Genomic DNA, 27,248 nt, shown 5'->3' with positions numbered 1-27,248 from the left:
CAGAGCAGGAGAGTAACGAGCGCGGCTTCGACTTATCTGTCTTTCCTGTCCAATGTCCCACCGAGTAGGCTGAGCCACGTGTATGCACTAGCTATTTCAACACTTGTCTTCAAACGTCCAGTTCCTTGTGTTTCTTTGAAACACATATCAGCACCATGGTGAAGTTAGCAAAGGTAAGATCAAATGCAGTGTGTTTTACAGGTAAAAGAGCGTGCGTTTGTGAAAGAAAGGTGTGTTTACGGATAAGGCCTCTCCGAAGAAGTTGCTGCGTTTGTGAGAAAAACGGAACTGACGCCGGTGGTAAATGTCAGCACATGTTCTGCAGCTAAAGCTTTCTGTTCATTAATTACTCTGTAATCTGTAAGCGTCTACTTTGTCGAAAAAAACACAGAGGCTTTCTTATTATAACCATACTGAACGATATTCATCAAATGAGATCGGCCATGTTTGTAGCTTGCTGCTGGTTTTCTGGCCTGCTAACTCACGGACTACTCAAGATGGCATTCATGCGCGTGCTCGATTTCAGCATGGATTTTAGAGATACAGGGGCGAGATAGTGGATTAAACGGCATGTGGCGCGAGCTTTCCTACTAATACTAATAATTTAGTGGAAAATTATAGGAAGATGTGTTCAAAATGCGAGCTCATGTGTGGTTAATTGTTAGCATTGACGCGGTTATCAGTCCATATTAAAACTCAACCTTATTTGCTCCGAAGCATTGGTACAAAGAAAAAACATAGCTCATCGTATTTGCGGTAAGATGTCTGAATCAGAGCTTATTATTTGTATTTTACTCGCATTTGTCTTGTTAGCTGCTCCGCATGCGACTTAAGCTCGTCTGCAAACAGTAAAATTAGCCAACATGCTAGCAGCCCTACCTCCTGAGCTCCACGTGGGTTGTGCGCCTGCTCTGAGTGACACACGAGGTGGAAACGCAGAACCGAGAAAACTGATCATCAACCGGACAACTATCTCTAACCGTGACTCGTGTTTATCCGACTTTAACAATTGAAATGATTAAATTATCAGTTTTGCTTGCTGTGGGGGTTCTGGTGATTTTTAAACTCAAATCACCTCACGCCGTAAACCCCCTCATCAGCACACGCTTAAGTAGGAATCAGGACAACAATGCCTCCAGGTTTTATTGTGAAACTAAACCCTAAACTTTCTGATGTGCCTTTTTCCTTTTCTCACAGGCAGCAAACAAGCAAGCAACTCAGAAGAAAAAAGCCCCTCCACCCCCTAAAGAAGTGGAGGAGGAATCTAGTGAAGAGGACAGCAGTGATGAGGAGGAAGAGGTACAGTATATTTGAGTCTGTGAAGGCCTGAAATGTTGAAACAATTTGAAGAAGGTAGATGAAATAAATAAATAAAATGTTTATTTGTTTATTGCAGACCCCTCCCCCTAAAGCGGTGAAGAAAGCCACACCAGCCAAAGCCGCCCCGGTCGTCAAAAATGGCGCTGCTGCCAAAAAAGCAGAAAGTGAGGAAGACGATGATGATTCTGGTAAGAAGTGAAATTTGACTCTAACCTAATTAGACTTAAGAGAAAACAAAACCATCTGAGTTCCTGATTTGCATAAAGTGGATGAATGGAAACAGAATAATTTTCCGCATTGTGTTCTGAGCTGAGAAACTTCATGTGCAAATATTTTAAAACTTCTTCCTTCCGTTAAATTTCTCATGCATGCTAGCATTTGTTATGACAAGTCATAATCTGATGTGTTATGTACATACAATATGTAAATACAGGAAATCTCATTTGGTTTACTGTCCAAATGTAAGACATAGTTGTGCAATGATTCGGGTAATTTTAAATGATTTGGACAGACATGATACACAGGAAGTGTTTACTTTCACACCTTATTTAAATGGTGTGTCTTCATATATATTGGTTATCCCACTGAGTTTGGTTATCAAAATCTGGGTCTTGGAAAAATAGACAGGTACATTTAATGTGGGAAGCTTTGCAGCTGTCACTAGTTTTATACAGGATGTTAACATTGCATACACATCTACCACTGTAGCTTCTTATGCATCATTGCTAAGCAACTATGTGCCACTTAAGCCTGTTTAACTGATACTATAATAGTGCATGGCAACCTTATTTAATTTGAGCGGGTGAAGGCATGTTGACAAATTTACACAAATCTCAAAATGTGAATTTATGCAACATCATCATAAAAAAATAGATTTAATTTGCTTATGTCAACCTACAGAGGAGGAGTCTGAAGAGGAGGCCCCCCCACCAAAAAAGACCCCGGCAAAAGCAACACCCGCTAAACCTGCAGCCAAGGCAGCCGCTGCCAAGGCTGAGGAGTCTGATGATGACGACGATGATGGTAAACCTGCATTTCTTTGCCATCTGCAGAAAATGTGAATGATTTGTAATTTGTGGTCCTTTTGTATCAATTTACTCGAAAGAAACTGATCACACACCCTCCATTTCTTGGCATGCATGTGGTCATTCAGTACTCATGTGTGTAATGTAAGGAGGAAAAGAGAATGCAGCGCTATGTCTTCGGTGCCGGTGTGTTTCATTGTCTGCCGGTTCTATCCTCAATCGCTGTTACATTCTTGCCTTTAACGACTTTTTGGAGTCTTAAGAGGATTTGCAGATTGTTCATGCTTTTAGTTTCATGTTTTTTTGTGTGTGCTCTGTGTAGATGAGTCAGAAGAAGAGGCCCCACCACCCAAGAAAGCAGCAAAGGCTGCTGCCAAGCCCCCAGTGAAGGCTGCACCTGCAAAGGAGTCCTCTGATGAAGATGACGATGATGATTCAGAAGAAGAGGCCCCACCTCCCAAGAAGGCTGCGGCTAAACCCGCTGCCAAACCAGCTGCAAAGGCTGCTGAGGAGTCTGACGAAGATGACGATGAAGATGGTAAGACTTTGATTAGTTCCTTATTTTTGAGAATGTATGTTTAGTGTTTTGTTATGTCAGAGTGGAGCTCCTGGTTTGTGAGCTATATCCTGTACATGATGATCAACAAGGGACTTAATACTGATTTTGTGTGATGTCACCTTTTTTATCGGTCTGATATAGATTCATGGCAGCTCACTGGTTTGTATTTGGTCACAACCACTTTGTAACTGTTAACAATGATGTTTGTGGCTCTACAGAGTCTGAAGAGGAGATGGACACAACTCCTGCTCCAGCCAAGGCGAAGAAAGCCGGCATGGTCAAGGCCAAGGAGGAGTCTGAGGAAGATGACGACGAGGATGATGATGACGAGGATGATGAAGATGGTGCGTTTGAATTTTTTCAGTTCCCCGAATCAAAGGCAGCAGTAACAATAAGTAGATCAATATATTTATGTTTTGATATAACAACAAATACTTAAAATGTGTGCATTTGTCAGCTCCGTCTACATTAGTTAAGTGTGCTTTGTTGTTGGAGTGTTCTGGTGGAGCCTGTTACGCAACAGTGTGGAAGCACTGATGCATCTTTTATTCATGTTCAAGCCTCTCATAGTTTACCGTTAACTCTTCCAGACATGGTCTTTGTTTCTCCTCCTGCCTGTGTTTTAAAAATAATGCAATGCTCTTGTCTCCACAGAAGTCCCAGTTACTCCCGCTAAGAGGAAGGCAGAGGGCAAGAAGGACACACCTCCTGCCAAGAAGGCAAAGGCAGAGGGCGAAGGTAAGAAAACATGCACTGAATCCTTCAATTGACTTTAATGAGTTGTATTATGATGATCAACAAGGGACTTAATACTGATGTGTGATGTCACCTTTTATTACTCTGAGTGTGTCTTGCATAACTCATAAAATGAGTGCATGTTTACAAAAACGAAAAGTGACTCAGTGGACATGTTCTGTCTCGTTCACCAGGGTTCTGTCTATTTGTTGGAAACCTGAACTCCAACAAAGACTTTGACGAAATCAAAGAGTCCCTGAGGAAATTCTTCTCCAAGAACAATCTGGAGGTCGTCGATGTCCGGTTAGGTGGATCCAAGTAAGCAACCAGTAGCATGACGCATACTTTCAGCCACACAGAAAGAGACAAATGCACTGCACAGGACAGGAAGGATTAAGGATAAGGATCTACCAATTTTTCTAGTATCGGTGCTACATCTCCATTTTTAATTTCACGTTTCCTTAAACTGTAAACGAGGATCTAATTTCTATATGCTAAACTTTTAAGTTCATCCGGTGTTCCCACAACATCTGACAATCGGAGTGTTAAATTGTTCGATAAATTAACTGTTTATACATCTTTGTTTGTCAGTAAGATGAACTAAACATTTTAAATTGATTACCCCTGAAGCGTTTGACATTTTTCTTAAAGCAGACGTTACAATAAATGCTTAAAATTTGATCTGTTGATTCAACTTCAAACTAGTGGCATGGGCTCTTTTTTTTGGTCTATAAAGGAATGTCTAACGGCACTTTCATGACTTGCCTCAACAGGAAATTTGGCTACGTGGACTTTGCATCTGAGGAGGACATGCAGAAGGCGCTGGAGCTGAACGGCAAGAAGATCATGGGTCAGGAGGTGAAGTTGGACAGGGCCCGCAGCAAAGACAGCTCACAGGAGGGCAAGAAAGGTAAAACATGTTGCCTGTGTGTCCATTAAAAAGATCCAGAAGATTGAAAATATATTTGCACCAATGCTCATTCTTAACAAGATGCACCCTCCATTTCTTGGCATACTTGAGGTTGTTTAGTACTCATGTGTGTAATGTACGGAGGAAAAGCAAATGCAGTGCTATGTCTTCGGTGCCGGTGTGTTTCATTGTCTGCCGGTTCTATCCTCAATCGCTGCTACATTCGTGCCACTTTTTTTAGATTCTCCTGAAATGTCCAAATATGCATACTGACATTGACATTTGACCCACAGAGAGGGATGCACGGACACTGTTCGTAAAAAACCTCCCCTTCTCTGCGACCGTCGAGGACCTGAAGGAAGTCTTTGAAGATGCAGTTGACGTCAGGTTACCTCCAGGCCAGAACGGTTCAAACAGAGGGTAAGAACAAAAAAAGCACCAACTAGTGAAGTGAAAGGCCTTTAGTCATTTTTTTTTTTTGAGTCTACATGACACTGCTAGATTATACAAGTCCAGTCCAGTCCAGTTTTATGGAAATATGAACATGCCAGAGTTTTTACTTCCTCATACTCGAGCCTGACGTTTATAAGCGATGCTTTCGTTTTTGCTAGAGAAGTAACGCCCTCTCTCTCCTTTGACAGCATTGCCTACATCGAGTTCAAATCTGAGGCCGAAGCAGAGAAGATGCTGGAGGAGGCCCAGGGAGCTGATGTACAGGGGAGGTCCATCATGGTGGACTATGTTGGAGAGAAGAGCCAGAAAGGGGCCAAGGTGGCAGGTGAGCTCTTTGTACACTTTGTAAAGCTCTGAAGACGGCATTGCCATTTAAACTGTACGAGGCTTTAGAAGTTTGTGTGAAGATAATTACTCAATACTACTACTCGCATCTCAGTGAAGATCCTCAAGTACTTCTCTGATCCAAAAGGATGTTTCTCCGTCGTACTCGTCTCACAATCTTTTGTTTCCCCCTCCTTGTAGCTTCAGGAGCAGCGAGTAAAACACTGGTAGTGAACAATCTGGCCTTCAGTGCCACAGAGGAAGTCCTGCAGTCCACATTCGAGAAGGCCGTCTCCATTAGGATCCCACAGAGAGACGGCAGACCTAAAGGGTAAATATCAAACTGGGTTTCTATCTTTAAGGAGCTAGCTCTTCATCCTTACAACGTGAATTAGATCTCAAAGTGTTGCACCTTCTCATGAGCTCCTCTTAATCTTGCCCGTGATTTTGCATGGATTCGCACGAGAAGCAGAGCCAATACACAGTTAGAACAGGCTGTCCCTACACTCATTATGGGTCCTGCCTATGTCTGCTGTGCAACAGATAGAAATGTGTAACACGGGTAATCATTTGACAAGAAAGTCAAAGTGTTTTATTGGTATGTTTTTGAGGGGAAAAGGGAATTTGTTTCTCCAGTGATGCAGTATTCGCCTTTCCTAATGCCATCCTTTTGTCCTTAGTTTTGCTTTTGTAGAGTTTGAGAGCACAGAAGATGCTAAGGACGCTCTGGACAACCTCAACAACACAGACATCGAAGGCCGGTCAATCAGACTGGAGTACAGTCAGAACAGCGGGGGCAGAGATGGAGGCAGAGGAAACTCAGGTAAGACTTCCGACTTAATGTTTGATACTGAACAGTGGTCTTTGTGTGGATAATATCCCAAGCTGCAGCTATGAGGGGGGAGAATTGCACTGCCTTTGTCATCAAGGCCAGATGTGATGAAACTCAATCTCCTGAAACTTTGTGACGATTCCAAGATAGTCAAGTCCTGAGCTGGCCTGTAAATAAACATTTAACTTGGTGATGATTTAACAGTTTAATTCATTGCATTTCCTTGCTACCAGGTCCAACAAAAACCCTCTTCGTCAAGGGTCTCTCAGAGGACACAACAGATCAGACCCTGAAGGATGCGTTTGAGGGCGCCGCAGCGGCCAGGATAGTCACAGACAGAGAAACGGGGTCATCTAAAGGGTAAGTTTGTAGAGATTAGAATGTTCCTGTGGCTTTATTCTTCTCGTGAGCACCGCTCTGTCCAGCAGTGACAGTGGACGGATTCGCATGAGAAGTAGAGCAAACTCGCAGTTAAACAGGCAGCTACCTTTAGTGGTAGTTGCCCATGTCTGATGTGAAACAATCAACACATGGTAGACTGAAACTTCAGTGTTAAGTTTAATTCTCTAATTTGATCTCATGAATCATTTTCAATTCAGAGTTTGTTACTTTTGGTGAAGTAAACTAAACCCCACTTTTTGCCTGCTCCTGTAGCTTTGGCTTTGTGGACTTCGACAACGAAGACGACTGCAAGGCAGCCAAGGAGGCCATGGACGACGGTGAGATCGATGGCTACAAGGTCACCCTGGACTACGCCAAGCCCAAGGGCGAAGGCGGCTTCCGCGGAGGCCGAGGCGGCGGCGGATTTGGCGGCCGTGGTGGCGGCAGAGGAGGCCGCGGTGGTTTTGGAGGCTTCGGTGGCGGCTTTGGCGGCCGCGGCGGTGGCGGCAGAGGAGGTGGAAGGGGAGGCCCTCGTGGTGGTGGACGCGGACGTGGTGGCTTTGGAGGTAAAGGAAACTGAATTTAGGAAAATTGACACCAACAAATGCCTGGTTTGCTAACGTTAAGTTTTTGAAATTGGGGAAAAGTGAGGCTTCATTGTTCATATTTTTTTTTTTTTGTATTTCAATCCTTCCCCTTCAGGGTCAAAGCGGAGTATTATGATATTCTTAGTTGGTGATTTGAACTTGATGCTTCTGGCTTGTAAACAAAATTGTCTTTGATTTCTTTTTTAGGTGGAAGAGGTGGCGGCGGATTTGGAGGCAAACCCCAGGGGAAGAAAATCAAGTTTGATGACTAAATCCTTAGTCTGTTTTACTTTTTGAATGGACTCTGGTTTCATCACTTTTCAGAGCTTTTGGACATTCCAGAAAGCGTCATTGATATATATTTAACTGTTAACGGGCATTTTAGCCCTTTATTTAGACCCTTCAAACCTCCCCTTCCTTTCTGTGCCAGACTGGTACTTCTGACCTTCTCAGCTAAAGTGCTACATGTTAGCACTGAATGTCCCTATTGCAAACCTGCACCTCTCGCCCTCATTAGCTTACTTGCTTTTCCGAAGGAGTAAAATGGAATGGGTCTGGCAAACAAGTTTGCTGTGAAAAATACGCTCGTCTTTGTCAGATACATCGTGTAAATTTAAACAGTTTGTATGATTTTCATTTTACCTTTTGTAAAAAAATACACTTGTATCCATATGTTTTTGTTTTTATTTTGTTTGTCATTTAGTTTGCTTTAGGAGCCAAGTTTTACTGTAATGTGCAAAGCATATTTTGATAGAAGATTTGAGTCAGTGCTCTAGAGTTGGGTGTTAAGAAAATGGCAAAGATGTTCTGTCATGTTTGTTTGATGGGGCATAATCAGTGTTTGAGTCACAGAGGATGTAATACCTCTTGTCTATGTAACATAAAATATTTGTAGTGCATTGACTAATTTTTTCCCGTCAGAGAATCCCAAGATTTTCACGTGATAAAATAAAATCTTGTAGGTGGTGATTTTTAAATGTCTGTCCTCATTGCACACATGTCAATCTCAATAATTGATGAAGTATCAGCAGTGTCCCCCAGCCTTCGAGTTTTCTTGAATACGGAACTGTCATTTGCTAGGCGGCCTCCAAATATGGTTAATTTGCGTCTTTATTAAATGAAGCTAAGTGCATCAAATGAAATGCAACATCCCTGCAATAAATTGCAGCAGTGTGAAGCTCAAGTCGTAAGACTGCAAATGGAGGGGTTCAAAACGTAAATATGGAGGCTGTGATTTTGCTGTGTAATTTTATTTTGAAGGGTTTTTATCATTTCCATCTCTGCTGCTGGGGGTTATGGGGTCATATTGTAAGCCAAATGAGAGTCTACAAACCATCCTAAAATGTAACCTAACCTGCATTTGTTGCATTGCTAAAAATCCTGAATCCTTCCATTTTAAAAAGCTGATGGAGGACAAACTCCTTTCTTTCCACCAGGTGGCACTCTCCATCACGTAGCTTTAAGTGTAGGCACACCTCAGAGTGGTGAGTCCTGTCTCAATGAGGAACTGATATGTACAACAGTGACTGTTCACTGGGTGTTGTCAGATCTTAGATTTACATAGATGGCCCTGATGGCTATGGAGGCTTGCCTTCCATTCTGCCATAGCAAGGCAAAACACATCTAAATACTCTGCTTCAGACTGCTCACAGATCTGTAATTGAGAGGCAATTTTTGTGCTAGTGTGGTATCTGTCATTATGCTCACACAGTGCCAAAAAATTAGGATAATACAAGGAGTAACGGCGAAACTTGGTTAATAAGAGACCATCGATAAAGCAATGTACAGTATAGTTGCATAGCTGGTCTGAAATGGGTGTTTGTACAATGTATATCTCTGTACAGGCATGCCTGTTATAGTGACATGCATAGAAGACACTCAAAGTCCTAGTGAACCTAAACGGTTGCTTAGTTTGCAACAGGACTTTGCAAGTCTTGATTAAGAGTGACCCTGAGCTGCTGTGCAGGTCTCTCATGTCAGTGACACCACCAGACAGTAGACAGCAGTCTGCTGTCATCCGGAGTCCCTGGTAGCTGAACAGGGATCTTTGTTTCTGAAGGTGCCTGGGCGGGAGGCCCTGATGATGGCACCACTGAATACCTCCATTTACAGATTTGTCGCCCCCCGCCTCGGGCGGTGACAGAGGGCATGCTAGCTTTTCTCTGTGGCGTTATGTCAGCCGTCTAGAATGACCCGTGTGCTTTCTTCTCTGTCTTCTGGTTCACCTTGGAGTGCATTTGTGCTTTTTCTTTAATGTTTTCTTATCAATCCAGATGCATAAGATTGTTAACATGAGCACTTCTGTGTTTCAGATTAAAAGGATTTTTTTTCTCCCAATAATTTTGGAGCAAATGGAAAGAATATAATTTAGCTTAGTATTAACCTTGTGTTTTTGCCCTTCTGTCTAATAACTGTTAAGAAACAAGTATTGAACTCTCTAAAAAAAATAGAAGCATGGCGCGGAGTCAGTGCAGCATTGTGAGGAGGAGAGAGGACAGAGACCGATTCTTTTTCTCATTTGTTTAGTGGCTGGTCTAAATAGGGCCCTCTTTAAACGCAAGTATACTGCTCTCCTCCTCACAATGGGTCTTTGTCAAGTACGTGGTGTCCTATAGCACAGATGCACTATGAAATCGCATTGCTTTGGCCTTGTTTTCCAGAGCGACGTGTGGGTGGGGGGTGGGGTATATGCATTTGCATAATTGTCACCAGCGATCTGTTCCTTTGAGGAAGTATCGTGTAAATTTACATACCTGGGTTTTCATGTCATACACAGCTGAGTAATAGTTAAACTATTAAACTATAACGTGTCACTACAATTCATTTTTGTACAGATTTAACAAATAATATATTAAAGTTCGTACGTGATTTTTAGATGTGAAGTTAGATGGCTTTTGTAACCTTTTCATAGATCCAGACTAGCCTCAGCTAATCATCTTTATTTTTAGCATAAGAAAATGACAGAAAATATTTGTCCTATTCCCAAGTTGACTATTTAGTGTCACTGATTTTTGTACTGGACAAAACTTTACCCAGTATACATGATTTATTATAACTGGCACAGATGCTGATAGAGGTGAGTCAGCAGTTGAGGAATGTTCTTTTTTAATTTTAGCCCAAGCAACAACATTCCCACCGTCGACCATGCCAATGATGATCCTCCAGGGGCCTTTGAAGAAAATAGAGGGCTAGTGTGAAAGCTCGCGGCCCCTTCCCGCCGACCCATTGACCATGCTGACATCAAAAGCTTCCTCCAATTAGTGTCAACAAATACGCAGCTCCTGGTCTGCAGGCAGGTTGGGAAGGCCCGGTGTGTGTGCTCACATACAGTCAAATATCAGCACCTGAGTGGGAGGTTTACAGTAGATGAAGGTTAATTTAAAAGGGTGGTCGATAAGTCAATTTGACAGCCTCAAAACAATTGGGTTGTCTTTATTCTCCTTCATCTTTTAGCTGTGAGTTTTAGCTTCCTCTCAACTTGAAAGTATTTCGGTCAGAGCTTTGAGGAAGTGGATGAGACATGAATCATATTTTATTGTTTGGGAGCCACTCTATGTGACTCACAAACACACAGCTGTGCATTACACACTCAGAACTGACCATGAGAACTGGGTGCATTGTAATGTACTCACTGACAAACTGCTCATAGTGCTGGAAGATAATATATTAAAGAAATATAAAAAATATATCCATAATTTTGAATTATTTTTTTGGAGATTGTTGAATCAATTTTGTAATGTATCAGTTGTATGGAGCTTTATTAATGATATTAGAGCAACATTATAATAAAAAAAGATCCTACAGCCATGCTAGCAGCTCTGCAAGGCTTTACTAAGGCACACCATGACACAACACAACATTAGCTTACATGCTCACAACATGTGCTAATATTTAGCATCGTGTTTGCATCTGTACCTCTGTTAGCATGCTAACTATGACGTATAAGCACAAAGTGCAGCACAAAGAACAGGAAGAAAGAACGTGTGTTTCTTTGAGCATGGGGGCGGTTGTAGAAGAATCCTCTCCCACCAGTAGATTACGTGTCAACCCCGCTTTCACACCCCTGTGTTACAAGTATATGGACCCAAAATAACAGAGGAAATGAAAACAATTGACTTACAGCTGGTTTTGAAGCATCTTTGATGCTGAAAATTGGCTAAGCTAATATTAGCTAAGGTAAACTAAGCTAACTAGCTTTGTATTTAGTATACAGACATGAAAAAGAAAACAATAATGGAAAAATAGATCATAATATTTGTCTTATCCTCCACCAGCCATTTTTGTCATTTGTGTCTTTACAAGAAAAAGGTTGTCTTGTTTAAATATTTCTGTAATCCATCCACTTAGCTAGCTTGTCGTTGTTTGACCATGGGGCTGTTATACACCTCATGTGATCAGTATATGGACCCCAGGAGCCCATACAACAGAGGAAATTAGATCAACTGACTTACAGATTTTTACAAAGCAGCTTTAACTACATGATTGCCTACTACAGCTTATTTGCGCTAAGCTAATACAAAACATTTTTTGTCTTATCCTTAAGGCAGCCATTTCTTTTTTGTCTTTATAGGAAAAGTTTGTTTGATTATTTCCATTATCCATCCACTCATTCACACCCTTATTTGATCAATTAACTTTCAGCTGCTTTTTTCTTATTGTTAATACAATCTTCAAAATGTAAAACCTTGATAGAAAAGCATTGACAGTAATCAAATGTGAATAGTGAAGTAATCACACCAATGGCTACGATAAAGAGGTCTTCTCTTTATCATGCGTACATTGTGTGTAACAAAGAGCAGGTTTGAAAGAGTTAACCCTTGTTAAGCTATGCTTCTGTGTTGGCAAGTGTGCCCCTCATGAAACACAATATAGAGAAGATACAGTTTCTTCACAGCTTTTTTTTTGTCTTTGTGCTGACAGAGATTGTGAAGAACAACAGGAAGATATTTGTTTTGTTCTGTGATGGCCTCTTTGTCTTTCTGGGCCAACGTAAAGCTCTCAACAATATCTTCACTGTTAACTGGCAGTATCGGTCTCAGCAGTTCTGCTGGGTGAAAAGACTCGCGATGTTTGACAGTGACTCTTAACAGAACCAGTGTGAAATGTCACACCCAGGCAGCAGCGTGTACAGTTGGTACAAAATCGACTGTGGAAATATGTACTATACTAAATAACAAAAGATTATTGAAGAAACTTGTGTCATATTTCCTATGAGATGATGTTCTGTAAACATCATAATCCGGCGGTCTTTTATATTCAAGTGTTCAATTACGCAAGTGACAGCTCTTTGACATCTGATCTCACCGATGAATAAAAAACAGAACAACATGCTCTTGGGTTAGGTTGCTCAGCATTGAATAAAATGAACTCCATATTGTTTTGAGTGCACCGTTATCACTTCCATGGCTGTTTGAGCATACATGTTTTCTGTGCTATGTGGTTGTGTAACTGATGCGCACATGTCAACACTGGACACCATTGTTGGCTGACTTAAACGGATTTCACGTAGATGTTGAACGCTGATCTAGGACAGATATTCAAAGACAAATGTATTGTCAGGATGTTTATTTACAAATAACAACCTATGTACATTTACAGTTTTTACAGATATATACATTATATAGACATAACCCACTACACCCGCAACATTCAGCTTTATAATCATTAAACATTTCATTAATATCCTCATCTGATGCTTTAACTTAAATATAAGAACCCCACATTTGGCCCCATTTATTTGGGGACACTTAAATTAACATGAAATACACTCGTACCAGCAATAGTTTTAGTTCACAGTGTCATCGTAAACCCTCTACCCAATTCATGTCAAGTATATCAGCACATTCAAATCCACAGACAGCATACAAGTAACAAGTTTAGACATCGTTTTAAAAGTTTCCAGTAGTAAAGAAGTCGTAGACGTCCAGATCAAGTCACATACCAAAAAAAATAATAAAACGAGTGCAAGGACCTCTACGATATGAAAAGTGATTCAGCTCTTACTTTGGGAACATGGACTGCATATGAAGACAAGGGTATCATGGTTACACTTAGAGTAGAAAAGGGTATTTTTTAACCGAATCACTGAGGTAGAGAGAGTTGTTTCTTTCTCTGACTTGAAGCCCTTTGAAGCCACTGCAGCATGCCATACTTGTACAAATGAAGGCAACGTGTAACACTTAGTACAAACCCAGGATGCTGGACTAACTACAAGTTGTGCAGCATGTTCAATGGCTTTAAAAACAGGGAACCCACTAGTACTTATTGCCCTTATAAACTCTAGATCAAACTAAACCAAACATTATTTCCCTCTGACTAATCTGAAAGCACAACAAGCAAATCAAACTAAGTCGTCCGAGACATTTTACAAATAAATTTAGGTTTCTTTTCACATTAATGGATTTGTTATCGGTCATGATTTCAAGCAGGTTTCAGTTCAATGGAAAACTTCCACCATATGGAAGAACAAATATCGGTGTCGGCCATGACGTTGGGGGCATTGGTACCCACGAAGAACGCTGCACCAGGGCTGAAAACAGAGAAGTTGCAACAATAACTCTCCTTAGTGCAACCATTGATGCATCTGCTCAACTTTGGTTGTCGTCTCTTCAATCTGAAAGAGTGAGTCCTTCAAATGCCAATATAAATACACAATTCTAAAACAACCATTAAAATCTCTGTATAATTTACTTGACTTTTGAGAAAACTCGCACAGGAACAGCAAAAGCATACCATCCATGGTCCCTCTCCACACAAAGGAGAGCTTACTGGGAAGTTCGCCTTCAACTCTCGTGCATCAGGGCGCAGCTCATCGTTTTGCTGTCCTTACCTGGTGTTCCTATCGAGCTATAGGATCTGCACTTTCTGCGAGCAGACCAGGTCGCTTTTGACCAGATTCCACATGTGCATGAGGTCCGCTGGGAGCAGCTTGTGCACCACGATCATGCTCTTAAAGAAACAAGGTTCTCTGTTCAACTTACTGTTCTTATTTTTCACCAAGCCAAACGTCTTAAAGGCGTTATGTTTTACGGGAGTGACTTGAAGCACCTCCAGGCACATGCCCAAGAAGACATCATCGATGGGATAGAGTTCCAGAGTATCCGCCACAATGTGAAGCCTCCTTGCGAGGGTACCATCCATCAGAAAACCCCCTCCCCCTGCATAGGGAGGGTAGTGTGTCTTACTATACAGAGCCTGGGGGATGTAGTATTTGTTCTCCTTTCTACGAATGGGCACGGCCTTGAACATCACATCTCCCACGAAGAGGTCCTTTGCATGGTTAGTGCTCTCTAAATACTCAAAGATGTTCTCCACGCTGACAAAGACGTCGTCATCCCCCTTAAAAATATAGCGAACACCAGGGCAGTAAGAGCTGAACCACTTGAGGAAGTGAGTCTCTTTAAGAGTGAGGTTGAAGAAGCTATCCAGGAAATCCCACTGGAGGATATCCCCGTAGATGTAGTCCTCAAACTCAACTAACTTCTGATGGTTTGCTCTCTCCGCCTCATTGGAGGATTTCCCAATAAGGAAGAGGGTCTTTATCTTCTTGCCGTCAAGCACCTGCTCTTTGCCCCACGTTTTTCGGATCACCTCCCTGCGATCATGCTGAGTCGCCACAGACTTTATAACCATAAGCAAATCAATGCCCCCTTTGCACTTTTCTGGGTGGTTGAGAACTATTGGAAAGTAACGGCAGTGTCGATAAAGCAGGAATTGCTTGAAATTTGGCTCCAGGCCCTTGAACCAGTCCTGACTTGAGATGTTGAGGTTTGCGCTGCAGTTGGTGCTGGTTACGTCCCAGGTTTTGAGGCTGCTGTCCTCAGTGATTTTGGGGTCCTGTGTGGTGGCCCTAGATTTGCTTGCCGGCTTGTATTTGCCAGTCTTCCAGAAGCTTTTTATCCCCAGGTAGGAGTCGGCCTTCTCTTCCAGAGCAGCTCCAGGCTCCCCGCCCTCGGACGCATCCATGCGAGCCTGCCTTTCAAGTTCGAAGGGAGCCCCCATGTTGATGTTCCCTCTTTGGACAACAGTCAGCGCCAACACTGCCAGGAAAAACATGACAGTCACCCTCTTGTACACCCTCCAGCGGTCTCTGTTGTTCATCCTGGGTGTAGACAAAGATCACAGATGCCAGTCAGAGTCAAGGCCAAAATCATCTTAATCAAATACCTTTCATAGATATTTGAAATTGAAATCATATTAAAATCACAATGGAGTGTTAGGAATGAGTTCATGTACATACAGATATATTGAAAGCACTAAAAGGTATCGCAAATGTCAAACAAGGAGTTTAAAATAAACCAGACACTAGTGACACTTTTTTTCCTTATTAAGTTGGACCCTAAACAAATTTAACTATGATAAGTTTACGATTAACAACTGGTCACCAAATAAAACCTAGCAGTATTAATATTTTGATGAAACTGTGGACAATCGTATATTAGTTTTGTAAGATTGTTAACTTTAAACATTTTTTCAAAAATAGGTTGAAAAAAATAGAGTTGAAAATACAAAAAAAAACGCATGTTGTGTAGGGAAAGTAAACCACGCATTGTCACCACAATAGGTTCCATTATGTTTATGAGCACTCCAGTGGTATTTGCTGTTATGTATCGACTGCAAAGCAAGAATTTGCCTAAAGGAAGGTTTCATTATACTATCATTTCTGTCTGCCCATTCTGTCTGTATACATGCTGTGCAACGTGTGTCATATACAGATGGCATTCAAAATTGCAAATAATTAATTTGACTGTCAAATTATGCTTTCCTCTGAAATCCAATGCAGCAGAGATATGTGGTTTCCCTTTCCCTAATTGAACTGATCACCGTAAGTCCAGGTAGGTCACTTGGGGTAGTTTTCATTTCTGCTACAAGAAGTGGAACGTGCTTGGACAGTGAAGAAACCTTTGAAGGAGATTTCCCCCCCTCTAGTAACCTCAAACAAGGTTAATTCTGTAAGCAGGCTGAGCGAACACACCGTTTACAAAGTAGAAGCCTAATCGAAATAGTTGACGAAATTAAGTCTCTAAATGTTGTTGTTGTTAATGAAAAAAAAACTTGTTAGTTTAATTATTTTTTTAATAAAACAAAGGCAAGGCAGAGTGCGTCATTCATGTTAGTAATCATATAAAGTTATCTACTTCCTCTTTCTATTGAAATACATTCATATGATCCACAGCATCATCTTGAGATTTACTTTGAAAATCTGAATTCGTTCACGTGCATAATCTTTATTGTAGCCTATTTTACTCTTCATCGTAATAATTTCCTTTAAATGTTTTTCACTTAATCGCAGGAAGCATTTGAATCATTTTCTTCAGTCGAAATGTTCATGAAATGATGGTTTAAGAGTTTTGAGTTGTACGCCTAAAGAAGGGTGCGATGCCTTAACATGCATCCAACCCAAAAAAGGCAACTCACATCCGGTAATATTATTAATCTTGTTTAAATAGTTGGAATGATAAACGAAGACTTAACTTACATGTTCTCTTAGGCTTGGGACTCTCTTTGAACTGTGTTGCTTGGAGACAGTTAAACCAATAAAAAAAACGATTTTGAGCCCAGAAAAAGTTGAATGTGTTGCGTTTATGTCTCTTCTGTTTTTGGACAAAATGAAGAAATAATCCTTTCGATCAAAAAAGACTTGTTGCCAATATCGTGAAAAGGTGCGGAGAGGCTTATGAGGTTTCTTTGACTGGCGCTGCAGATGTGTGATGTGAGATCTGCGCTGCCGATGACTACTCTCCCTCTCCCTCCCTCCCGCTTTTAAAGGCATGGCGGCAGTTACGTAGAGCACGTACGCGCACGAGGGGATGATGAATGGAGAGGGAGGGAAGCGTCCACCCGTCGTGTAAACACAGGACTTACTCCACAAGCGTAAAACTCCGTCACAGGTTAACTATAAGAGAAAGTCAACATTGGATTTCTCTTGTTTCCTAAGTCTATGGGATGAAATAGCCACACCAAACAAGGACTTTTTGTTACAATTTACGTGGATATCCTAGGGAAAAAATGGCGTTAATTATGCTGTTAACCCACGAGTTTTAAAGACATTAAGTCAGGTCTATGGCTAGCTTTTTAGTAACAATTAGCTCCAGACCTAAATGCCTTCCACAGAATGCTAGAAACGTTCCGTTAGGCTAATTAAATGGAGAAAACTAATTAAGGCTGAAAATCTCACTGTGCATTTTTGTGACTTTGTAGAATGGATCACTTCCTTACCTTTTAATTAAGTTACTGACAACTACAATGTCAGTAAATCTACATTTGGTATTCTATTTGCAAATTTAATGTTATGAAAAAGTCTTGGTTTGGTGCCAATTTGAAAAACTTACTTTATTCTAACAATGTAGGCTCATAGATGGAAACTTTCCAGCTCTGTTAAAAAGGTACTGCTCCAAACTTATTTACATAGGCTTTAAAATCAGCCGAACAACTTTACACAGAACTGATTACATAACAGGAAACTTTGCATACATAGTCCTGGAGCTGAAAGAACCACAGAAACAAATAATGTCCAGTCCCTACTTATGTTACATAGTTGTAAAGGTTTAGATATAGCTCACAAAGACTCCCAAGACTGCAGTACATTTCCTCCAGGTAGAAATGCACTGATACTATTATTCGCTTCTGTTATAACTTCTGCTAAGCCTCAGGAGCTCTACAACTACTTCTGCTGCCGCTATCACATATGTAGCTTTTCCTATTACTACTGCTGTGATGACTAAACTGTAACTACACAACAATAAAAGCCTAATTTGTATACTTAATTATAAAACATGATTGCTAATGTAACTTTGTATTGTTTCAGACCATACGGGATAGCATTGTGTTAATCTCTTCACCACTGATTAAGTCCCATTACGGTTAATCTTTCCTTTTGATATTCACAGTGAAAGATGTAAACACTTTTTGCACCTTTTAGCGCTTTATTTGGACATTTGACATCTGATGGAGGAGACCAAAACAGAGCAACACAGAAAGTCATTACTTACTACTTACTGTACTTACAAACAAATGCCAATGTCGCTCTGCTCTTTTGGATGTGCAAGTACAGAATAAGTTGATATGCATACATTACAAAATCCACCATAAAAGGGAACAAGTGGTGTCAAAATGTTAAAGTTTGTTGTCTTTATAGTTGCACAATAGAAAACTGAAGAGGTCAAAATGGTTATTTCTTAGGTTAATATAAACCTTTGTCTTGTAATGCCGGCCTCTGTGAACAGCCTGAATAACTAACCGAGCCTCAATGATTTGCTAAACCTTTAGGAATATTATTCAGTGATACAACGGACGTCCTGGTATACTGCTGGCGTCAGGCCAGAGGCTCTGGTGTTAATGAACTGTCACAGAGCATAAGCTCTCCTGCCTTTCACTGCCAGTGTAAAGGATTTGATACATGTCACGCCCTATAAAAGGGACGCTTCTGAAAAATGTGATCTGGGAAGTAAAACATCTATGATGATATATTCCTGTAACATGACAAGGCGAACTCATTGACACACATCAATGTCTCTATGGCATGAAGACAGAACGAGGAATGTTAATCAAAATCACACGCCCTTTCTGTGGCAAACCGTGCTCATCCGGTGTTTCTGGTGTGGGGAAAGAACAACAAAATGTCTCTTCGTGCTTCAAAACAGGGTTTTTTTCAATCACAGCTGTGATCCAAAATCTCTCCTTCCTCTCCTTCTCTCCCCATTTCCTGGATCCAACCAGCCATCCTTCTCAGGGCCATGTGCATCCTGTTGCCTGCTGGCGCTGTTTTTTCCCGTTTAGACTTTTTTTTTTCCTCTCAGTGGATTTAGGCTCTGCGACGGCCGTAGACAAGTGGTAATGAATGATATGGTCCCTCATCTTTCCTTTGGCTGGGGCACATCCACTTATCAGTGGTTGGTGTCTGAAAAGGACCTTGATTTACTTGTTTCAAGTCTTCTTTACACTAGCTTCTTTGTAATTAAGTTTTTAACTAACAGCAGCAACAACAAATCTACACTAATCTACACATCAAAACTTTACTATTAACAATGAATCACACGTCTTATTTTAGGGTAAAGGGGGCTGCCTATGAACCACAGAATAATCAACACTGCTTTGACTTACTTGAGAGTAATATTGTGTAACCTAGGATAACTTTTAATGATCAGTGTGCATTGTAAAACAACCCCCCCCAAATGTTTCCTTTTGACCTTAAAATAAAGATCACCAAACTGAACTAGTCATAAGAAGTTAAGAGGTGTAATAATGTAATAATGCCTTCATTGAATAAAAGGTGTATTGTTCTCAAACCAAAAGTCTAAAGTTCAACAGTAAGGTATTAAAGAGTTAATTATAACACAAGTCAACAGAAATGTTTCCGTATCTGAGGAAACCTGTCTTATGATAGTCTTATGATAAAAGAGCACCCGCCTGTTGGGAAGAGTTAGTTGTGAAACCTGTATCCTTAATGGGTGAAATTACACAATTTTAGTTATCCCTGCCATAATGCGTGCCTCCCACCATTGCTCCATCAGTTTTTCTACTACACTCTTTCTTCACCTTCTGCTGAAGTTAATGGGAGTCAAGGTGGGCCGCAGGGTTGGACTGTTGTAGCTAATAAGAAAAACAGACCGTTAATAAGAAATGGAAAACCTTGCTGCTACTTTTGGCTCAGAGGAAGTCTGTGCTAATCCCTTGTTGGGTTTAACACACCTGAGGGACTCGGGAGAGGATTACCTTTGGTTCGCCCGACTCTTGACAACTGTCTGACTTGAATGAACGAGCCTCAGAAGATTCATGAGCCCCTCCTCCTTTGGAGAAGTGAGGGGCCCTGGCTGCTAACTCCTCTGTCACCATGAAAGAATTTACTGCTGGGGAAGAAAGCGTTGCTCCGGGGGATCTTTGTCCTCCATCTCCACCTTTTCCACTGAGCCGTCAACTAAGGATGTTTCTCTGGAATAGAACAAAGGTGATGTGATCAGGGGGTGTTGTGAATGGCCCTGTCAGCTGTGGATATACATAAACACCTGCCCCCTCTCTAACCATGCAGAGGCCACTTTGAGTTTAGTAAATACAAACCAGCACAGGCTGCAAAGGAAAATCTGAATAAGTCGTCAACACTTAATCGCGTTAACCTTAATTGTGTATCCTCATGCTTTGCTAAGTTGGCCTACCACAGTGTATAAGGCCTTTGAAGTGCTGAAACACCTTCCTGTTAGTGCCAAATACATCACTAATTGTCCTGACCTTGATCAACTAATTAAGTTAGTAAGTTAATGATTGACGTGAAGTTATTTCAAACCTGCTGTTTGTTTTATAACGAGCACACTGCTTTATAAAATACAATTCAAGCTATTAACAGAACAACACTAACTTAAAGTCTGCTTACTTGCATCTCTAGAGCTTTTGACCATATTAAGTTTGTTTTGTAAACTGCTATGAACTTTTTAAGCCTAACCCCTATTGACTGTGTAACATAGAAAGTGGACATAGCCGCTGTTGCATCACCCATTTGTTTGAGGACTTCCATTTGAGTCTCAAGTTTGGCCCCTTTTCCAGCGCCATCCTGTTTTTTTGGAGCCAAAAGAGACCATATTTGGACGACAGGATGGAGCCGTAGAGCGAGGAAGTAGCTAACGCTAAATTAGCAAAAGCCTGTACAAGGCTGGTTAGTTAGCTTGCTAATCACATAGTTATCAAGCTAAGCTAACACTCCAGGGGGGGAATTTACTAAAGGTTTGCTCGGCTTTTGGGTCCGCTAAACCTGTGCAAACGACATAAGAAGACTCCCCCTCATTCTCCAAGCACACGCAGAGGGTTGAATGTACCCCAAAGTGCGCTGCAGAGCAAACAGCGTCTCTGTGCTCCGGTGCCGTTTGTGCGTATTTAAATGAGTCATGATGCAGACATTCGGGGCGGGGCAAATGAGCCTCGTGGCAAAAAGCACCTAATAACCAGCATTAACAGCACTGCACAGTTGGTGATCATGACGACAATTCAACCTTTTGTGCGACTAAAAATAGTATTTGTCTGTACATATAATCTGTTAATAATATTTTGTCATTATTATTATATTGGGAGACCAGTAGGTCAGGTGCTGTGTGAGGCTCAACCCCGGCACAAGGGCCGTTACACATGACGGGGATTATATCAGGACACGCTGCTGTTGCGCAGTCGTTTAAAAAAAGATGAAGCTGCGTCACAGACAGTTAAACTAGTAAACACCTGTGGAGTTTGGATTTTACAGTAAACCGTTTAAAGAGCTGCCCCCTCCTCTCCCTGCTCATCATGGATCTGTGGATGGAATTAAGACCCGTCAATGTGCGCTTAACTACTGCCTGAGAGCGCAGCACTGCTGCACAGCTCCTCTCCACAATCAGACGCACAACAAGAGCAAACTGCACGGATCTGCGAAACTTTATGGGCGTGTTTGCGCTTGAATATCATCAGTGCAATTTGCTTTGTGAATCGGACCTTGAGACGCAGCAGATAGCGGGGGCAAATGATGTGCAATTTATGGAGCTATCAGTGGCCGCAATTTATCCCCCCCAGGTGTAATGAGTGCAGACATTGATACCTGCAAAATGTCGGTAACATATAAACAAAGTAATACTAGATTTCACTCTGAAAAAAACAGATTTTGTAAAAGTTTCCAAGAGGCACAAAAAGAACCAAACAAATGCAGCCCAAAGGTTAAGTCCGTCGACTCAAATAAGCCGAGGTGACACCAAGCTGATGTATTTAACATGGGGGTCTATGGGGATTTGATTGCTTTTGAAGCCAGCCTCAAGTGCCCATACGAGGAACTGCACTTTTTGGCACTTTTCAACGGGACCTTATCTTTATCAAGACCAACATTTAAGCCAACATTTCTGGAAGTTCTCAGAAAAATAAAGAGTTCTAACATCTACATTTCTTTGACAACTGAGCACAGTCCTGCTGAGAAAGGCCATGAGATAAAGTGATCCCAGAGGAAAGCAGTCTGTGAAGAATCCACAGCCTTACACTCGCATTTACCATGTCCCACGAAACCTGCCAACCCACTGCTTGGTTTTGCTCTAGGGCACACACAGAATAAATTGTAGGTGTATTCATTGCTTAAGGTTAAGGGATATTTTGTGAGGACATTCCTGAGAAGGTCAAAAATGTAAAAGGTGAATTCCAAATAAGCTTAAGACTTCACTGTGTTTGATCAGCGGCCCCCTTAACCTTATGAAAATAGCCAAAGCTCTGACAACAATGCCTTCTGTCAATATTTAGTGATGTTTTTTTTAATGAGTGTTTTTCTTGTCTTTAGTTTGGTGTGCTACTAAAAACAGAACTCGACCAAACATGGCCTTAAAGGAAAGACACACAAGTGTTTACAACTAGAGCACAGTTGTGTGGGTCAACTTTATCTGTCTGTTCAAAAGGACCGGTCAAGAGGAAACACGAGGCTCAGGAGACAGAGACACTGGACTGCTGTCTCTTCTGCGTTGGCGTCACCTTTTATCAGCAGTAGCATGTGGCTGTCTACTGATAAACACATCTGAAAGTGGTGCCAGCGATTCTACAAAGATTTTCTCACCATAGATGAACTGTAAAGACACAGGTCAATTCAATCCTGCATACGTGTCCCCAGGTTACTATATTAACTGTTGATTATCAAGGTGAAGGTTGACTTAATATGTGACAAAAGCATTTCCCTGGTTAAACTTTGGCTCAATGCACTTGCTGATGGTTGCTTGCAAACGCAAATCAACTTGTGTTTACTCATTCAAATGTCACATGATTACCTGCATTTTGTGCCTGGATGATTATGGCCAATAACCTACCAGAGGCCTCTTACTGTACCTCCGTTTCTACCACTCACTTTGCAAATAAACCTGTTGGGGATTAATGTAATACTTTTACTTGGGAATATGGAACATATGAGGAAATAAGAGTCATTATTTTGACTGAGATCCCCTTTAAGACAAGTTGTTTGACGAGGTAACAAGGAAGAATCCAGCCATGACCAAACAAACTCTTTTAAAACGCAAGGTTATCTATAAAGCAACTCAGTGTGCTGTATCCAAATAAAAGAAACATTGATGGGGAGATAAAAACAACATCCTTAAAGTATAACTCCAGTCACTGCACAATTTTGAAAAATGCTCAAAGTTGGCAAGGAGCTGAGGGGTGGGTGGGAGTGTCCGGCAGCTCAGTGACGTCCCCTCCCCTGGCCAGAGAAAAATGGAGAGCGACACAGAGTCACATGGCACATATGCCACAGAGGGCTCTTTTGAGGTGGAGAACATCTCCCCTCCAGAGCACTTTAGTGTGGTGGAGGACCGTGGTGGTCCCGAGCCCTATCAGTTCGAGCTGTTGGCTCCAGCCCCACTAATACCTGAAGCTGGAGCTTTCGGAGCCGTGTGCGCATTGACAGGCGTTAACATTCCTTTTTAAAAAAAAATTGTATTCATGATGTAATTTTGTCCCAAACAGTCGTGTCTAAGTCACCATCGGCTGGCAAGGTCCAGAGCTAGATTTTTATAACTTTGGTAAGAATTGTCCATTTTCACCAGCGCTGATGTGTTTCATCACAGTACAGCAATATAATTTAGATTACAGCTCAAAAAAACATGTTTAAGCGTGCAGTTACTCTTTAAAGATATAATAAGTAGGATCTTTCCTTGCATTTTGTCAGCAACACGTTGAAACTGGGCCCCTCCTCCTGGGCTGTCCGTCACCAGAAGCTCTCACTCTCTCGTGCGAGAACACGCCTACCTTGCGGAGCTACCACCAACAGCATTACGGTTGCCGTTGCGCTAGCATGCTAACCACCACCAGTTACCTTTGCGCTAGCATTCAAACCACCGGTTACCTTTGCGCTAGCATGCTAACCGCCGATTAGCTTGTCCTACCCGGTTTGGGGCACCTACCTGTCCAACAGAAAGAAGGCCAACTTTGCATCGCTCTTTCGCCATGTTCGCCGGTCTGCACAGGGCCCAGTTGCTAATTTGAACCACTCCCACATTCACATATACGCTGTGGATGGCTCAGGGAACCAACCACAACAGCGCCCCTACTGAAAAGGTCGACGAAGGGTCTCCCAAGGGTCCGCACACACACGCTCACCAACGCACATGTATAGAGGCCCATAAGTGATGATTTATATTATATTTGTAAAAGTCTATATTTTAATTTTCTTAATATACATTTAAAGTAATAGGAGATTGAAATATTTAAATGTAATAGCTAAATACAGAGTAAATAATATTATACTAAAAGAGAATAAGAGTCCTCATAGTACTCCAATTACATAAAAAAAAACTTACAGTGCAATAAGAACAAATTGAAACTACAGTAGAGTAAATGTATGTTGTAGGGTTATTCAAAGGGACATGAAAACAATGTTTTCACTGTTTTTTCTGGCTTTTAAAAATTGTCTATGCTTGTAGATCATCTAATCTCTAATGGCTGATAAGATATGCTCTGACGGTGAAATGCAGTTTTCCTAAACTTGGTCCCATAAACCCCCAGAGACCCATAAAACAAGCCTGAAACTCTTCAGTGAGATAAAATCCACAGTAACCGTTGGATATTTTTCCATATCTACAAGCACCATCCCCTCGTCTTTTTGTTTTGATAGAAAGCAGCAGCTTCCTCTCTGTCCCCATTACAGCCAGAGAGTACCAGCGTGGCTCAAGCTCAGGGTTATGCGGCCACCTGGCTGCAAGTGCGTCAGTCTGTCATGTGGGGGGTGTTTCCTCACATTGTGCTGCTGCTCGCTGGCTGAATGTTAACTGCTGAATATGTCATCCCTTGTGGGACCACATGTGAGAGTTAGTTAGACCTGCTAAAACTAGCCCAGTCATTCCTGTTGCCCTTTTAAATCAGAATAAAGTTGACGGACCATCTGTGTTTTGCTAAATATTTTAGTGTCATAGATCAAGGGGTGTGTAGGAAGACTCGTCATAGAAGGAAAGGCACAGGTTTTACTTAACAGTAATGATTTCTCCAGGAAGCAAGCATGCGTAATCCTTAAACCAAAGCAGGTTGTTTTATTATTAACACCTGTGCTTGCCTACTGTGTATGCCACAGTAGAAAAGGGTGTTTGTGCAGTTGTGTTATTTGTTCTGAAGACAGTGTAGCAATTTGGGAATTTGCCAACTTCTTTGTAGGAAGATGGCGGCTTGCTGCCAGCAGTAGGCTGTTTTGCTGCCTCACAGAGAGTGTGATAAACCTGTCCCCTCATTCCATGAAAACAGGGTGCTCTCATGAAGACAAGCAAATGTTTTCTGACTGTTTACCTTGGAGCAAGAAGGGCTGTCACAGGCTGTCAGGTAACTGGAAATGTGATTTCATTTACACAGCTGCCTGAATGAAAACTATTCATCCATCCTTCTTTTACTGATAAGAGATACCAAGAAGAACAAGGCGCAATGGCCCACTCTTTGTCTAAGCGGCCTGTGGATTCAGTGACACATGGCTTGTGTAAACATATTTTTGGTTTCTAGCAAAAACGACTTTTACTAGCAATCAATCATGGGGCTTTATAATAAAGACTACAACATGCAGCGTGGACTTCTTTAAGGGTGCAGCTGCCAGGTGAGTTGGCAATAGCGTTCAGTTTACCACATAAGAGCGGGCATTTTCCTGCAGTGTCACATTTTGAGGCGAACACAGAGTTTTGTTTGTGCACAGCACAAAGGTGAGTACAGAACATCGTGCAGGCACAACATGATGACTAATGGCTGACCGTAATTATGTAAGAGGAGGTGATGTGTGATTCAAGGCTGCAGCTCTAATGCTGCGTTCACATGGATTCAGGCAGACGATAGAAGGCAAAACCAGATATCATTTTAGTGGACGAGAGCAGGACAGTTAAATGTGTTGAGGCCAGCAGAGATTATCTGCCCGCCACAGTAGACATTGCCATCCAAAGATTAACTTTTTGCCGTCCTCCGCAACTGAATTTACAACCGGATGTTACATACCTTCCTCATACAACAAGAGAACATGGGCGATCTGGACAACAAGAAGCTTATTATTTTATAAATATATCACCACCCGCTTTTATTTTTATTGTCTCTTTTTCAGACAAAGATAAACAACAGATACACCAAGTGCAGGTCTCCTTTCACTATCCATATAAGAAATGAATGAATGACGTTTAAGCTTAAAGGGGGTTCTAACAATAATTTTATGTTTGCAATTGAATATCAAGAGAAAGCTGCATTTATAGCTACAAATTTCAGAATGATTACATAAAATGATGACATGAATTTATTGATTATATAGTTTATTCAACATCACCATAGCAACATCTCGTCATGCGTGTTCAGTTTTGCCATCCTGCCGTTCCGTCGGAGTGTTTGTTTGCCGTGCTGTCCAAAAGGTGTTTCCGTCTGCCGCATAGACTGTATAAAAAGATGGACGACATGAAAAGTGTGAAGCCAAAACATTTCGAGTGCCCCCTGCTGACTGGCTGCAGTATAGGTCATAAAGCCCGCCTCCTCCATGTTAACAGATGGGACATGAGTCAAACTATAAAATCAAAATACATGCCAAATAATTTTTTCTCAAACATGGTTTATGTCATTATAGCTTGTTATTATCATGGTGATTTAAGTCCAAGTGTTCATTTTTCTGACAAGTTTATTTTCAATTAGTTATTTGATGCTGTAAAAAGGATGATTGACAGCTCTGTTGACAAATCCGGCTCCTGCAGCCGATCTGTTCCCGATCAGCAGAGTAGAGGAGAAACAGTGAGAGGAGACGTAACTAAAACAATCCCTACAGTCATTGACGTTTCATATCTGTGAACGTTAACCTCAGACCAACACAAGAAGCCGTTCTGCTGTTAAACACACCGACGTGCGGTGCGGTGTTTTGGTTAGCGGAAGTGGCTACAGCGGCGCCACCTGCCGATCTCTGCTGCGCAACTCTGGCTCCAAATGACGTCATCATCGCAAGATGGTAGCAGCTATCACCGGGGCTATTTTGGTAATCAAAAATTGGCATCAATTCCATACAATGAGCTCAGATTGAGAATCTATATATATAGTCATTGGTCTGCCGTCTATCATTTGCCTGAATCCATGTGAATGCAGCATTGGCAGCAGCCAATCGGGACGTAGCATGTAGCTAGAAATCCTTCAGCACCTCATCAAATAGAGA

General features: G+C 41.6%; 2 protein-coding genes and 4 non-coding genes across 6 annotated transcripts; 5 read left to right on the top strand and 1 right to left on the bottom strand.

Moving 5' to 3' along the window:
- The first annotated feature begins 53 nt into the window (after window positions 1-53).
- Window positions 54-8,103, top strand: ncl (nucleolin). Its single transcript, XM_069680153.1, has 16 exons — window positions 54-173; window positions 1,198-1,299; window positions 1,397-1,508; window positions 2,221-2,343; window positions 2,668-2,883; window positions 3,123-3,248; window positions 3,559-3,642; window positions 3,834-3,957; window positions 4,413-4,549; window positions 4,843-4,969; window positions 5,191-5,327; window positions 5,528-5,657; window positions 6,007-6,149; window positions 6,392-6,518; window positions 6,813-7,105; window positions 7,334-8,103. The coding sequence occupies exons 1-16, from the start codon at window positions 156-158 to the stop codon at window positions 7,396-7,398; spliced, it is 2,064 nt and encodes a 687-aa protein (XP_069536254.1). The 5' UTR covers window positions 54-155; the 3' UTR covers window positions 7,399-8,103.
- On the top strand, window positions 2,441-2,578 carry LOC138608058 (small nucleolar RNA SNORA57). Its single transcript, XR_011309416.1, has one exon. It is a non-coding gene; the product is annotated as a small nucleolar RNA SNORA57 (small nucleolar RNA).
- On the top strand, window positions 3,686-3,752 carry LOC138608057 (small nucleolar RNA SNORD82). Its single transcript, XR_011309415.1, has one exon. It is a non-coding gene; the product is annotated as a small nucleolar RNA SNORD82 (small nucleolar RNA).
- LOC138608059 (small nucleolar RNA SNORA57) lies at window positions 4,637-4,774 on the top strand. Its single transcript, XR_011309417.1, has one exon. It is a non-coding gene; the product is annotated as a small nucleolar RNA SNORA57 (small nucleolar RNA).
- LOC138608053 (small nucleolar RNA SNORA75) lies at window positions 6,556-6,683 on the top strand. The gene has a single exon (XR_011309411.1). It is a non-coding gene; the product is annotated as a small nucleolar RNA SNORA75 (small nucleolar RNA).
- A 5,482-nt stretch (window positions 8,104-13,585) lies between the features above and the next one.
- b3gnt7 (UDP-GlcNAc:betaGal beta-1,3-N-acetylglucosaminyltransferase 7) lies at window positions 13,586-16,838 on the bottom strand. The gene is made up of 2 exons (XM_069680182.1): window positions 16,605-16,838; window positions 13,586-15,227 (listed from the first exon to the last, which is right to left on the bottom strand). Coding segments are annotated over exons 1-2 (1,257 nt in total). The 5' UTR covers window positions 16,607-16,838; the 3' UTR covers window positions 13,586-13,972.
- Window positions 16,839-27,248: the final 10,410 nt, after the last annotated feature.

The sequence above is a fragment of the Semicossyphus pulcher genome, unplaced genomic scaffold, assembly GCF_022749685.1.
Source record: "Semicossyphus pulcher isolate SPU_LCO1_2020_fin unplaced genomic scaffold, fSemPul1.0.p SCAF_4, whole genome shotgun sequence".
Lineage (NCBI taxonomy): Eukaryota > Metazoa > Chordata > Actinopteri > Labriformes > Labridae > Semicossyphus > Semicossyphus pulcher.
This window is presented reverse-complemented; position numbering and strand designations above follow the sequence as displayed.